The sequence below is a fragment of the Capricornis sumatraensis genome, chromosome 9, assembly GCF_032405125.1.
Source record: "Capricornis sumatraensis isolate serow.1 chromosome 9, serow.2, whole genome shotgun sequence".
NCBI lineage: Eukaryota > Metazoa > Chordata > Mammalia > Artiodactyla > Bovidae > Capricornis > Capricornis sumatraensis.
The window spans coordinates 43,215,309-43,230,101 of NC_091077.1; the positions used below are offsets into that span (position 1 = coordinate 43,215,309).

The 14,793-nt window shown below is 59.7% G+C and overlaps 1 protein-coding gene across 7 annotated transcripts; it reads left to right on the top strand.

Annotated features, from left to right (window-relative positions):
* The first annotated feature begins 87 nt into the window (after positions 1–87).
* Positions 88–13,777, top strand: ARHGAP45 (Rho GTPase activating protein 45). 7 transcript variants are annotated; one of them, XM_068979500.1, is made up of 24 exons: positions 88–225; positions 2,186–2,516; positions 5,368–5,511; positions 5,712–5,796; positions 5,895–5,967; positions 6,135–6,201; positions 6,320–6,457; positions 6,537–6,601; positions 6,792–6,902; positions 6,974–7,054; positions 8,655–8,843; positions 9,068–9,205; positions 9,296–9,486; positions 9,605–9,729; positions 9,806–9,889; positions 10,020–10,124; positions 10,237–10,409; positions 10,717–10,905; positions 10,999–11,136; positions 11,367–11,593; positions 11,677–11,887; positions 12,548–12,656; positions 13,037–13,315; positions 13,388–13,777. In XM_068979500.1, the coding sequence occupies exons 1-24, from the start codon at positions 88–90 to the stop codon at positions 13,465–13,467; spliced, it is 3,471 nt and encodes a 1,156-aa protein (XP_068835601.1). In that variant the 3' UTR covers positions 13,468–13,777. The 7 variants fall into 7 exon arrangements, with proteins under 7 accessions (XP_068835601.1, XP_068835604.1, XP_068835600.1 ...); XM_068979503.1 differs by lacking the exon at positions 88–225 and adding an exon at positions 1,099–1,284; XM_068979502.1 differs by lacking the exon at positions 88–225 and adding an exon at positions 1,382–1,505.
* Positions 13,778–14,793: the final 1,016 nt, after the last annotated feature.

Consider the following 14,793-nt stretch of genomic DNA (forward strand, 5'->3'; position numbering starts at 1 on the left):
AGACTTCAGGCCTCCAACCAGGCAGAGGCCCACCAGCTAGCCAGCCCTGCAGCCGGCCCTCACCCCCCGATCTTGGCATCCAGAGCGATGAGTGGTGGGCAGAGGATCCTCAAGGGCCTTCTGGGATGGGTTAGTGGATGGACCCGGGCCTGGAGAACTGGGTTTGCTGTGAGGTGCTGTGGCCTGCGTGCCCTGTGCCCTGGAGATCCACCCCTCCCACCTGAGGTCAGTGGGGGCCAATGGTCGGGAAGGGGTAGGGAATGAGGGTGTGAGACTCCTAAAGGGGAGGGAAGGAAGACTGCGGGAGGGGAAAAGGCTCAGATTAGGGGGTCTCCAAGAGAAGAGGTGGTTATGGGGGGAAAGGGTACAGGGGGTGCTATACACATTGCCAATGCCCCAGGTCTGGGGGCCAAGCCAGGGAGGGAGGAGGTGGCATGGTGGCCTCAGCAGTTAGCATTAGGGTTAACCTGTCCTGCTGAGTGTCCCCAGAATGTAGAATCAGGGGTGGGGATGGGAGATGGATGGAGGGAAGGCAACCCACTATACCCTGCACTGTTCCCTGGGGTCTGCAGGGGGGGTTGCCAAAGGGTGGAGGGCGGCCACACAGAGGAGCAGTGAGAGGACTGGAAGGCAGCTGCCTGTGTCCAGGGTACCCATTGCATCTGTGGAGCTGGGTAGCTTCTGAGTACACATCAAAGTCTGTGTCCCCACATGTCCGTTGTGTTCAGGTATCTGCACTCCTGGGTGCATCTGGGTGTGGCTGAGTTGGGGTGAGCATCTCTGCAGTCTCTGTGTCCCTGCCAGGATCGTGCCTGGGGCATCGGTGTCTTGCCTGGGTCATTGCTACCACGCAGGGCACCTTGGCGAATGTGCACGCGCAGAGCTCAGGAAAGCGGAAGCTGGGGGTGGGGCCTGGGACCCCACCTTCGAGCCCACTGTGCAGAGGGGCAGGCTGAGGCTGAGGCTGGGGAGGGTCAGGGGCGGGTCTGAGTCACCGCCTCCGGAGGCCTTTTCCTGTGGGGGGAAGCTCCCGCCAATGAGGGCTGGGCCTGTCACGTGAGCCTGACAGCTGAGGAGGGGGTGGCCAGCAGCAATGTGGTCCCGAGGCCACCAACACCAGGAGCTGTAGCAGTGAGACCCCTGGCCTACCTCCCCCAGCCAGGCCCCCTTGGGCTTCTCGGGCCCGGCCCCGCCATGTTCTCCAGGAAGAAGAGAGAGCTCATGAAAACCCCGTCTATCTCGAAAAAGAACCGGGCGGGAAGCCCCTGCCCACAGCCCTCGGGGGTGAGTGAGCCTCTAAGGGGAGCACGGAGCGGGCGGGGACCTTGGAGCGACAGCTGGGCAGCACGGGGACAGGAGAACACCCTGTGATCAGGCCCGGCAGGGCAGGGCCGGGCAGTGACATGCTGGGCCAGTGGCGGGGGGCACGAGCCAGCTACAGCCCCCACCAGGCTGGACTGCAGGGTCTTCGCAGGATGGGCTGGGATCCTCGCGTTCAGCTTACGGTAGGAGTCCTTGGGACGGCCATGCACCCTCCCACCCTGTCCAGTGCCGGCTGTGGGGTCCAGGGAGTGGTAGGGTGGGTACCAGGGTGTGAGTGCATTGGGCCTGGACTCTGTCAGGTGGGGGCTCAGGGAATTTGGGGTCTCCAGGCACCGTTAGATGTGAGAGCTATAGCCAGGCTGTTAGGCAGAAGGTTTATAGGGAGCAGAGTGTGGAAGGAGACCCACGGGGACAGGCCTGGTGCAAGCCTGGGGGCATCTACAGGGCCTTCGGTGTCTGTGGGCTCAGGAGTTTGCTGGACCGTCAGAGGACAGGAACCGAGGAGGTGTCTACCAATGAGTAGGCATCTGCAGTGGCCTCTACTGAGACAGCTCAGGAGACCCCAGCCCTCCCCCCTCCCTTTCCCCTTACCCCCCTCCCTCCCCTCCCTCCGGAAGTGGGGTGCCCCTCCCCCACCCCGGCTGTGGTTTGGGCAGAGACGTTGTTTGTGAAAGCTCCAGGAGAGGACGTTGGGTAACAGGTGTGGGAGGGGCAAGGCACCAAATCTCAGCCCTCTGACCTGTGGCCTCTGACCTCTATGGGGTCAGGCTGAAGACCCTCCAGAGCCCAACTTCACTTCCAGGGAAACTGAGGCAGGGCTCGATGGGAGCACCTGCTTTACCAGTTCCCCTCACCCTCCCAGGAGCTGCCTAGGAGAGATGGGGCTGATGCAGTGTCCCTGGGGCCCGGCCTAGAACCACCAAGTGTGGCCTCGAATGCTAAGGCAACGGGCACTCTCAAGAGGCCCACCAGCCTGAGCCGCCATGCCAGCGCTGCTGGCTTCCCTCTGTCGGGGACCAGCACTTGGACACTGGGCCGCAGCCATCGCAGCCCACTGTCTGCAGCCAGCCCGGCCGAGGCACCCATCCAGGGACCCTGCCCAGACACCGTGGAGGACATCTCCCACCTGCTGGCTGACGTGGCCCGCTTTGCCGAGGGCCTTGAGAAACTGAAGGAGTGTGTTCTGCGTGATGGTGAGAACTGGCAGGGACACCAAGGCCTGGGTGGAGGAAGGCAGGGGTCAGGCCTTAAAACCTAGGGGGTCAGCACAGAGTTGGGGAAGGACTTGGGGAGGCTCAGAAGGAAGTGATTGGGAGGGCTTTGTGGAAAAAGACATTGCAGCTAGGGTTCTGACAGGTGAATAGGAGTTCAGTGGCAACTAGGAAGGAAAGGCATTGAGGTAGAGAGAATGTCATGTGCATAGAAACACAAAGTAGAGATGCATTTGAGGGAATAAGGTTCAGGTGTATGAAATGTGTAAGGCTGAAGACATTGAAAATGGCAAGCAGAGGGACCCTGGGTGCTATCCTGAGGGTGCTGGGGAGCCATAGAAGGTGTCAGAGCAGAAGTGGAACAAGGTCAGATCTGCAAGTTGGACTGAAGTGAATGAGAGGCAGGCTAAGGTGTGGACAGAGAGAGACTCAGGAGGGACGAGGGGCAGGACCGGCACGTAAGCTGCAGGAGTGAGCGGGCTGTGGATGGCAGTTCCGTTTTCTCCACGCGTCCGCTGACAGCTCAGCTTCCTGCCTGCCGAGTTATTTTCATCTGCTTCCTGTTTGTCCCTGACAGCCAAGGAGGGCACTGTGATCTCTCCTTCAGGAAACCGCAGTGCCAGGGCCATGCTAAACACCCTGGCCTGCTCCTTTCATGTGCCCATTTTACGGATGAGGAAACTGAGGCTCAGGGTGGCCCCCTGACTCCGGCTCACCTGAGCCAGAGCCCGGGTTCAACCTCTACCTGGAGAGGGACCTCAGTTTTAAAGGCTTTAATGGGGAGCTCCTCTGCTGGCCAAGCCTCTGCTGTGGGGGTGGTGTCAGCCTGTGGGGTTATCTGGTCCTGGGGTGGAGCTGGACTTGTTTCCTGGGGAAACTCTCTAATCTCGGTTCCTTTCCGATCCTAGCACTTCCTTGGAGGCCAGGCCTGGGCGGAGCTGAGCCTGTGGGCATTGTGCAGGAGGATGGCCAGGGCAGGGGCCCCCTTCTTTGCACCTTGGGGCAGCCCTGGGCAGAGGGAAGGGCCTGGAGTAGAGAGGATTTGGGTTTGAATGCTGGTGCTGCCCCTGCCGGCCTGGGAGACCCTGGTATTTCATCTGTGAAATGGGGCAACGACACGTCCTGCACGGATGCTGGCTGTGACCAGAGGTCCTCAGCCTACAATGGTAGTTGTGGGATAGCCAGACGGCTTTCAGCCTGGGAGGCAATAAGAGCAGGGATCCATGCGGGCAGGGTCTCCCTGCACCTCCCCACGCCATGTACCTGGGCCTGTTTCCCTGTCTGCCCTTGGCAGCCCCATCCCAAATGGAGTCACGTCTCCTCGTCTACTCGGGTCTGAGTCCTGATCCTTGAGTTTGGGGAGCCGAGAACCCCAGCCAGGGCTCGCGGGACTCCGGGGGGCGGAGCTTTCCTCGGCGGGGGCGGGATCTTCGGACCGGCCAGAGCCGGTTTGGCTGATGAAGACCCGGTATTAAAGACCCTAGTCCGTCGTGCGCGTTCACGGTCCCTGCGCTCTGACGGTACACTATGTGTATCTGCGGGACGGTGCACCCCGCGCTGGACCAGAGGCCTGTGCGCTGCCAGGCAGGGCCCCGAGGTGAGGGAATGGGCCGGGTGTGGGGCTGCAGGCTCTGGTCAGGAGCACGTGGCGCTCTGGGCATTTGCCGGCCCACTGGGGACACAGGGCTGCCGGGCGCTTACCTTAGCCGGTGCGGAGCTGGGCATGTCTGGGCTTCGCCAGGATCCCACCTGCCCAGGTTGGGGTGCTGCGGGGACCCAGGTGGCGGAGGCCCTGGAGACACGAGGGGTGGGGGTGCCTGGGAGGAATGTCTGGGGAAGGGGCGTGGCCAGCCTCCCTGGATTCCTGAAGCTCCTTCCGGCCTCCCGGAGTTCCCCGGTGATTCAGGCGCAAATCCTGAATCCGAGGAATGTTGGGGCCAAGGACTCCATAGGGGTCTCCCTGTCGGTGGTATTTAGTGGGGGTCCTCAGTGCTGAAAAGGGATCAGACACCTATTTCCAGATTCCTTTTTTTTTTTTTTTTGAGTATCACCTCCCAGGCTGAGTATCTCCCCCACCTGAGAAGCACACAGGCGGGGGAGGTACAGGCAGGCCCCTCCTGGGTGTCAGCAGGCCTGCTCATTCCTTCAGCATCTACAAGTTTCTTCACTTTTGTTTCCACTACATGGTGCATGTTCTGCCTGCACACTCTGCTTTTTTCCCAGTTCAGAATATCTGAGGAGGACACTTAAAGCCTCCCTCAAAGATGTAGATCTGACCTTGACCTTTCTTTGCTCTAACACCTTCCATGGCTTCCCACTGCCCTCCTGATAAAGCCAGGCAGTGTCCTTCTATCTTCAGAGCTATTGTAAATGGAAAAGCTGTGTGATCCTTGCGAAATGACTTCTCCCCTGTGTGCCTCAGTTTCCTCACCTTCTAAATGGAGGTGATAACAGGGCCTGCCTCACGGGGTGGCTGTCTGGAGAGAGATAATGGGGTGTTTAAACCTCAGTTCCCAGGCCGGCAGGGCCAGGAGAGAATTGAACAGAGCTTTGCAGCTTGGACGACAGTGGAAGTTTATTTCTAGAGGGACAGGAAAGCGTGTTCTAAGCAGAACTGTCTAGACTGACATCTGGCCTTTGTCGACCTGGCCAGCAGTCCAGAGAGGGACAGTCCACCCCACCCCACCCCCTGAGGTCACACACTGAGCCTCAGGCAGTTGCCTTCTCCCACCTCTGCCTCAGTCTCCCCACCTGGGGAGAGAAGTGTTAGGGTTAGGTGGTTTGGTGGACAGGCTTTCCCTCCCTCCCTGCTCATACCCACTCTACCTGGCAGAACTCCTTGAGGCCCGCCGGCCACTGGCCCATGAGTGCCTGGGTGAGGCCCTCCGTGTGATGCGCCAGGTCATCTCCAAGTACCCACTGCTGAACACTGTGGAGACACTCACGGCTGCTGGCACCCTCATTGCCAAAGTCAAAGGTCAGCCGGCTGGGACAAGGCACAGAGGGCTTTCTGTCTGGGAGGGCTTTCTGAAGGAGGGGATGTTTGAAGTGGGTTTTGAAGGATACATAGGAGTGTGATGGACACAACAGCTCCAATGCTCCCCCTTCAATTAGTTGCACGGTTGGTCACCTCCCAAACAGATTGGGCCAACCTCTCTCATCCTTGTCTGTCCCTAGCCTTCCATTATGAGTGCAACAATGAGTCAGACAAGCGGGAGTTTGAGAAGGCCTTGGAGACCATTGCCGTCTCCTTCAGCAGCACGTGAGTGTGGGTTAGGGTTGGGGACGGGTGGGGGTGGGGAAGGGTGGAGACCCATGTGGACCCATGTGCCCCTTGACACTTGCCCCTCCACCCTGCAGTGTATCCGAGTTCCTCATGGGTGAAGTGGACAGCAGCATCCTCCTGTCAGTGCCCCCTGGGGACCCAGGCCAGGTGAGCAAGGGTGGCCGGCATATTGCTTGGGGTCAGGCTGGCAGGGCGAGTGCGTGCCCCTGTTCCCTCTGAGGACCACGGCCAGAGGGGCGGAGATTGTCTCTTGCAGGGTGGACCTCAAACAGGGCCCAGCCCAGGCTGGACTCACCTGTCTCCTTCTGATATAGTCCATGGAGAACCTGTATGGACAGGGGAGTGAGAGTGCCCCCCCCAGTGGCGAGGAGTGTGATGCGGGTGAGTCTGAGCCCAGCAAGTGGCAGAGGACTGGGGTGGTGGATGGGAGGAGGGGTGGGCAGGGACAGGGGAGGGCTGGGCTGGGTGGAGCCTGGGCTGAGGGGTGTCTACTCTGCAGGCTGCCTGTCCCCGGAGGAGGTGGACACCCTGCTGCAGCGCTGTGAGGGGGGCGTGGACGCTGCCCTGCAGTACGCCAAGAACATGGCCAAATACATGAAGGACCTCATCGGCTACCTGGAGAAGCGGAGCGCGCTGGGTGAGAGCTGGGGCCTGCAGGGTGGGGTCTGGCTGGAGGGCCCCTCCGCCCCCCTGCCCTCACACCCCTTCCCCTGCAGAGATGGACTTTGCCAAAGGCCTGCAGAAGATCGTCCAGAACTGCAGACAGAGTGTCATGCAGGAGGTGGGGAACTTGGGGGGAGTGTGTGGGTGGGTGGGGCACCGGGCAGGGTTCCTCAGGCCTGGATGTGAGTCTCAATACCTCCAGGATGGACTGGAAGAAAGGGGTTTCCAGTCTGTACAAGGGCGGTTAAGGGAGCAGGGGGGCTCCTGGCCCACCCCCACGTGACCCTGACGCCGGCCCCACCCCACAGCCGCACATGCCCCTCCTGTCCATCTACTCACTGGCGCTAGAACAGGACCTGGAGTTCGGCCACGGCCTGGTGCAGGCAGTGGGCACGCTGCTGACCCAGACCTTCATGCAGGTAGGCTGCACCTGGGAGGGTGGGTGGAATGGAGGGTGCCGGGGTCCCCACTCACACTTGTCTCCCCCAAGCCCCTGAATCTGCGGCGGCTCGAGCATGAGAAGCGCAGGAAGGAGATCAAGGAGTCCTGGCACCGTGCCCAGAGGAAGCTGGTACCACGGGTGGGGCACGGGGGCTGGGAGGGGCCAGGGCAGCCAGCTCGCGCATGTGCAGTCCTCTGGTACGCACCCAGATGAAGGTTTCCCGAGTTTTGCCGACATCGTGCAGAGTGCCCTGTGCCCACGTGAGGCGGGTCCTGCCTCCAAGTTGCTTCAGGCTCCTGACCTCCAGGCTGTGGCAGGAAAGGCCCTGGCCCTGGCCCTGGGGCCCCCCTCAGTGTCAGAGTTCGCTGTCACAGGGGAACACTGTGGCTGCCAGGAGCAGGTCTGGGGTAGACCAAACGGGCTCATCCAGGTCTGGTGGATGCTCCAGGTTCTTCCTCCAGGTTACTCTTCTCACCTCTTTTTGGGCAGTTCCAAAGGCACTAGTGTCTTTTGTGTTGCTTTTTAGATGTGTTAACAGGGTCGGTGGTGAAACCAGCTCCAGTTAGTGGAGTCCTGTGGCTCTGTCTAGCATGTCTGGCAAATGCCCCTCTCCCCAACTTTTGCACACCTGATGACAGCTTGCCAAGTACCCCATTCTGCTTCTGATCTTTTAAATACACCTCCACATTCAGGGACTTGCCCTGTCTCAGTCCACGTGAAACCCCTCCTGCCTTTTTCTTAGCTAGGCATTCTCAGGTACAGAGCCACATGGCGTATTTCAGTATATCCCTATTGATGGAGTTTAGTTGTGGTTGAGCTGTTGCTGTTTCAAACATCACTGCTGTGATGAGCTTTTGCCCCTGTTACTCAGACCTGTGACCTAGCATTCATCTCAGATCAGTGCCCAAAAGATAATGGCTGGGTCATAGGGGATGAGAGGGAGGCTGACCTCCAGAGCCACAACCAAGCTCTTCCTCTTCTATGAGCTCTCAGCTCATATCCTTTGTTCACCTTGGACTGGACAGTAGCCTGTTTCCTATTGACTTCCCAGAGCTTTCTACCTATTAGAGAACCCAGCTTTGGATGATATGTGTTACAAACTCCTTCACCCCCAGTTTATTGTTTTGATTTTTGATTTAACCCGTTGGCCTGTTTTCCCAGTTGAAACCCATGATCGTTAGTAGTAGTCTTTCCTTTTATGATTTCTCGGTTCTATGTCACATATGGAAAGGCCTTCCCTGTGCTATGTTTATTTAAACAAATTCTTCCATGGTTTCTACTAGTACTCATATGAATTCTTATATGTTTGAGCTTCTGATGGTGTAGGCTGTAAGGTGTGGCCCGCAGAAGGCTCACTGGGTTTTAACTGAGTCCTCTTTGAGGGTGCCTCACTTCCTGTCTGGGCGACCTCACTGGTCTCGCCTGTAAGAAGGGAAGTGAAAGAGACAAAAGCGCAAGTCACTGTGGTGGGCGTGGGTGTAGGTGTCAAGAGGATGATGTCGTCGGTGTCTCCTTCAGAGCTTAGCTGTGCCTTACCTTCCCCAGCTGTAAAATAGGCAGGCCAGATGCTGGCTCCAGGGTCCCACTATGGGTGTCACCTCCTGCTCTTCCACCATCAGTCCCATTTGTTTCACTGGCCACAGGATCTGTGCACAAGAGGTGTGGGTGGTAGAGGTCTCTAATGTGTATTTGACTGACCGGGGTCATCTGCTCACTGCCATACCCACAGCAAGAGGCAGAGTCCAATCTCCGCAAGGCCAAGCAGGGCTACATGCAGCGCTGCGAGGACCATGACAAGGCCCGCTTCCTGGTGGCCAAGGCGGAGGAGGAGCAAGCCAGCATTGGGCCCGGTGCAGGGGGTGCAGCCTCCAAGACCCTGGATAAGCGTCGTCGCCTGGAGGAGGAGGCCAAGAACAAGGTGAGGGCCGGTGATGGAGGGCAAGGCCCATGGTGACAGATCCTCATGCCCTGTACAGAACTGCCCACCTCTGGTCCCTTGTCTAGGCTCTGCCTCCTGGCAGGAATGCCTTCCCATCCTTTTGTACCTAGTTGATTTCTTTGTGGGACCTGAAGATGCCCTGAGGGCTGAACCCTGGATTAATGCTTCCCTGGGCAACCGCCCACCTCCTGCCCCCACCCCAGGCAGAGGAAGCAATGGCCACATACCGTACATGCGTGGCTGATGCTAAAACACAGAAGCAGGAGCTGGAGGATACCAAGGTGACGGCACTACGGCAGATCCAAGAGGTCATCCGGCAGAGCGACCAGACCATCAAGTCGGTGCGCACTGGGGCTCCCCTGGAGAGCTGGGCGGAGCACCTACCTGTCAGGTGCCAGGACCGCTAGCGCTCACCTCCCGCCCGTCCACAGGCCACCATCTCCTATTACCAGATGATGCACACGCAGACGGCCCCACTGCCCGTGCACTTCCACATGCTGTATGAGAGCAGCAAGCTGTACGACCCAGGACAGCAGTATGCTTCCCATGTGCGCCAGCTGCAGCGCGGCGAGGAACCTGATGTGCACTACGACTTCGAGCCCCACGTGTCCGCCAGTGCCTGGTACACTACCTTCTGTGCATGCCCAGGGAGCCAGACTCCCTGCTTGAAATGAAGGCGGGGGCAGGGAGCCCTTGTGACCCCCATCACGGCCCCTCCTTTTGGCTGTTGGTCCCACCAGGTCCCCAGTCCTGCGTACTCGGAAAAGCAGCTTCAATGTCAGCGATGCTGTGGGGGCAGAAGCTGCCAGTAGCCCCCCGGAGGACGGTGGGCCCAGCGAGGGAGAGATTGCCAAGGAGCGCAGGAGTGAGTGCCAAGAGGGGGTGGACGTGGCCCCCTTGCAGCCCCCCTCAGACCTTCACTGGGGATACCTCTTTCACAGGTGGGCGGGGCCACCAGGTACACAAGTCGTGGCCCATCTCCATCTCGGATTCAGAGGCCAGTCTGGACCCCAGCCCTGGCTCAGGTGAAGGGGCCTGCTGGGTTAGTGGGAGATGGAACGCTGCGACCCATCCCAGCTTCAGTGGGCTCATTGTGCAGTGGGCATCAGGGGTGGGGGTGCAGGGGGAGTCTCTGACACCCTGTTTCCTGCTCAGAGGACTTTAAGAAGTTCGAACGTATGTCTTCCTGTGGCACCATGTCGTCCAACGAGGAGCTGGCCGACCAGGAGGGCAGTGCAGGGGCGTCAGCCTTTGATCAGGGTGAGGGAGCCTCTGAAGGGGGCAGTGGGGGAAGGAGGGATTTGGAGACTCTCTGTGGGTCTGGCCCTTACCTCCCTTGGTGACACTGGCCACCTTCCCCCTTCCCCACCAGCTGACCTCAATGGCATGACTCCAGAGCTGCCTGTGGCCATGCCCAGCGGACCCTTCCGCCACGTGGGGTTGTCCAAAGCAGCCCGGACCCACCGGCTTCGGAAGCTCCGCACGCCGGCCAAGTGCCGGGAATGCAACAGCTATGTGTACTTCCAGGGTGCTGAGTGTGAGGAGGTGAGTGGTCCCGGTTGGGTCCAGGGGAGCCAGGCACCTGGATGTGCGTCCCATGTGGGGAGAGAGCACCTGCGGTCTGGAGGTGGGGCCAGAGCAGTGGGAGGAGCCCAGGCTGAAGGGCGAAAACCATTTCAGAAGCTGCACTGTGGCGGGGAGTCAGGGGTGGGGTAGGGTGGGGGTGTGTGTGTGTGTGTGTGTGTGTGCGCGCGCGCGTGCGTGCGTGCACTGAGATGAGGCAGGAGATGTAGCCAGGGGTGTCTGAGCTGGACCTGAGCCAGGAAGGGCTGCTCACAATGCCCACCCCCAGTGCTGTCTGGCCTGCCACAAGAAGTGCCTGGAGACCTTGGCCATCCAGTGCGGCCACAAGAAGCTGCAGGGCCGTCTGCAGCTCTTTGGCCAGGACTTCAGCCATGCTGCCCGCAGCACCCCCGACGGCGTGCCCTTCATCATCAAGAAGTGCATCTTTGAGATCGAGCAGCGGGCGCTGCGCACCAAGGTGACCACCGCCGCCATAGCGGCGGGGACTCCAGCCAAGGGACTGCACAGGGAGGGAGAGGCATGGGCCCCTGCTAACTGCAGGCTTCCACAGGGCATCTACCGGGTCAATGGGGTGAAGACACGTGTAGAGAAGCTATGCCAGGCCTTCGAGAACGGCAAGGAGCTGGTGGAATTGTCGCAAGCGTCGCCCCATGACATCAGCAATGTCCTCAAACTCTATCTGCGCCAGGTGAGATAGATGGTGACAAGGCAGAGCAATTCCTAGGCTGTACAGGGAGCCTGCTGGGGGCGTGACCAGCGCTAGAAAGGGGCGTGGTTGCTAAGCTGGGGCGTGGTCAGTATTGAGTGGATGGGACCTTTACCTAGAGGCGGGGCTGCTGTCAAGGGCGGGGCCAGTGCAGGACTGGCAGTCTGTGGGCCAGGCCTACTGACCCTCCACACCTACCTGCCACCCTGCAGCTGCCTGAGCCGCTCATTTCCTTCCGCCTCTACCATGAGCTTGTGGGGATGGCCAAAGACAGTCTGAAGGCCGAGGCTGAGGCCAAGGCAGCATCTCGGGGTCGGCCGGATGCCACAGAGAGCGAGGCTGCGGCCATGGCCATGGCAGGCCGGTTGCGGGAACTCCTACGGGACCTGCCTCGGGAGAACTGGGCCACACTGCGGTACCTGATGCGGCACCTTCGCAGGTGAGGGCCGAGTTGGCCAGGGTCAAGGGTGGCGGGGTCCTGGGAGCTGCTCACACCTGCCCCTGCACCCTACAACCCGCCAGGATCGTGGAGGTGGAACAGGACAACAAGATGACACCAGGGAACCTGGGCATTGTGTTTGGGCCCACGCTGCTGCGGCCCCGGCCCACTGAGGCCACCGTGTCCCTTTCCTCGCTGGTGGACTACCCCCACCAGGCCTGCATCGTGGAGACCCTCATCACCCACTTCAGCCTGGTCTTCGAGGAGGAGCCCGAAGAGGCCCCAGGGGGCCAGGTGAGGGCTGCCCACTCTGGACAAGGGATGCAGGGCTCTGAGCATGGTGGGGGCTAGGAACCTTGCTCACCTATGGGGGGACTAGACAGGGAGCTCTGCTGGGAGATGTTTGGCTTGGACAGGGCTGTCCGGGGCATTCAAGGCACATTTTAAGCAAAGAACTGGGTGAAGTGTGGGTTCAGATCTGTGGATGGAACCTGCACTCGACCAGCCGTCCTGGCCCCTCTGGTTTCCCACTTCTGCCCCCGCTGTAGCCTGTCCTTGTGTCCTGGCTCCCACACAGTTCAGCTGTGTCCAGCCTGCTGCTCTCCTTGGTAGAGGGTCTTATTTCCAGGCAGCATTGGGTCCCACACTCAGCCCCCACTGCACATCTTTAACCCCTCATGAGCTGCCTTTAGGGGAGGCAGGCTGTGGAGGGGACATGCCTGGTTGTAGCGTCAGGACAGTGGCTCCAGTGCTGGTGTCCCCAGGGACTCAGCCCCCTTTGCATGAGCTCAGCCTGTCCAGACGCGGGATGGGGGCTGAGGGCCCTCATATGCTCAGCTGCAGCGGGTGTTAATGGTATTTAGGGTTTTTACTTGGTTAACTTATAAGAGAATAAATGGAACGTGGCATGGCCAGAACCGTGATGCTTCCCTGACGTTTCTTCTGCTTCTGCAGGATGGGGTATCCAGCCAGCGACCCGAGGTGGTGGTCCAGGCACCGTACCTGGGGGGCAGCGGGGGTGCGGCCTTTCCCTTGACAGAGGAGGCTGAGGACGGGGGCCTTGGTGAGTGGGGTGGCCCTGGAGGTGCTGGGCAGATGGTGGGTGATGTAGTGGGTCCATGGCAAGGGCTGCAGACTGAACTGTTTCCCCGGACACAAGTGTCACCTGTCTTTAATCCGTTACAAACCCTTGCAAAGAGATACCCTTTCAAGGTGTTTTGCCAGGTCCAAGAAACAGGCACCCAGAAATGGAAACAACCCCAAGTGTCTGAGACCCTGCACCTGATTTGAGAGGGTTCTGAGCAGGGAGACAGGCCTGCTGGGGGGGGCGGTGGGGGAGCCTCTTGGTGTCACCAGAGGCGGATGCCCAGTGGTTCCACCCCCAGCTCACAGGCTGTCCATCTGTCCCTCTGTATCTCTGTCCCTTTCCCTTGGACTTTTCAGAACCCCACGTCGCCTCCAACGACTCCGACTCAGAGCTGGAGGAGACCTCAGACCTGCAGTCCCCAGCAGGTGGGGCTGCACTGCACCGGCTCAGTTTTCTGGAGAGGCAGGGCGGCGACACAGGCACAGAGGGCAGTCAGGGCAGCCGCAGCGGCAGCGAAGAGCAGCTGGGTGCCACAGCCGGGGAGTACGGGCCTGGGGCCTGGGAGGCCCCTGGGGAGGAGTCAGCCCGGAGGCTCTCCGAGTACAACACCAACCAGTGCAACAACACCAGCCAGTGCACCACCACCAGCCAGTGCACCACCACCAGCCAGTACAACGCCACCAACCGGTGCAACAATGTGGCTGCAGCTTGGCTGCCAGCTGTGAGGCTGCGTGGTGGGCGGCTGGTAGGGGGCAACAGTTGCAAGAGGCAGCCGGAGTTTGTGTAGCTGGGGTAGCGGGCAGGTCCTGCCCCTGTGGACATGTCACTGAGAGGCCTCTCCTTCCGGCCACAGTGGCCAGGGCATTACTGATCCGCCTTCCCAGAAGCTTCTGCCTGTGCTACTCTGCACACCTGCTCTCAGACTTGCTGTGATGGAGGACCCTGCCCACCCTGAGCCAGGCCAAAGAGGTCACAGGGCACCCGGGAGGAGGGCTGGATGCCTTGTGGACAGTGGGCCGGCTGGCCTCAAGACAACCTGGCTTTTACAGAAGAGCGGGTTTGGACACTGGTGTTAGAATACAGGAAGTTCCCACAGTGGAGTTTTCTGACATGTACTTTCCTTTTGCATACAATAAAGTCTTCAACCTGAGCCTGCCTCTGGCAGCAGTGGCCTGAGCAATGATTCCAGCTCCTTGCTGGGCCTGGGGCGGCAGGGAAAGCTGTGAATAGAAATTCCACCACATGGCAGGGCAACCCCATAGGGCCCAGGTGGCCATGGGGACATAGACACAAGGCACCACTTCCCTGCACTCCTGGCTCAGAAAACCCGCGTGGACTGAAGAGCCTCAGGGAGACAGTAGCCACTGTCCGAGACAGCATAGCCAGCAAGAGGCGAGGCTCTGCCTCCATCCCTACAGGTTTATCCTGGCGGGCCGGGGATGGCTAAGCAGAGACCCAACTACTCGAGATGAATGACATGGATTCATACCCCATCACGGTAGAACCTGCTAGGTCTCCCTTTCTGATAGGACAGCCCCCCAAAAACGGCAGTCCTCCCCAAGCTTAGGTAAGACCATCTGTTGTGGTCAGAGCTCTGCCCCTGCCTAAGCTTCCTAAGAGCCCAGAAGGCAGCCTGCAGTTTGGCAAACAAAGATAAAAGCCCAGGCCATACCCTCTGGTTGCATGTGACTTGTGGCCACTTCTGCCCTGTGGGGTAGCAGAGTTGAGTAACTAGCAGGGTGACCTGGCCAGCGCAGCCAAGACACTCACCCTCTGGCCTTTATAGAATAAGTGTGCTGACCCCTAAGTTTTTAAAACAGAATGAGTGAATAGATCTATGAACAATTCCAGGTGCTCCGCAGGGCAGAGGGGACCTCCACTTCTCCATGGAGGAGGTAAGATAAGCACCCTGCTCCAGGCACCAAAGTGCCTGTGAGGAGCCCGGCCTGGCCTGCAAATGGTTCCAGACGCGACCCCACCAAAGGACTTTAACAGGGTGTGCCACCTTCAGGCATGGCCTGACCCAGGCTCACAATCGGGAAGGTACCCACTTCCTGAAGCTCTGAAGCTGGTGTCTGGACCAATCTCAGGGACTTGCGGCCAGCAGAACTGA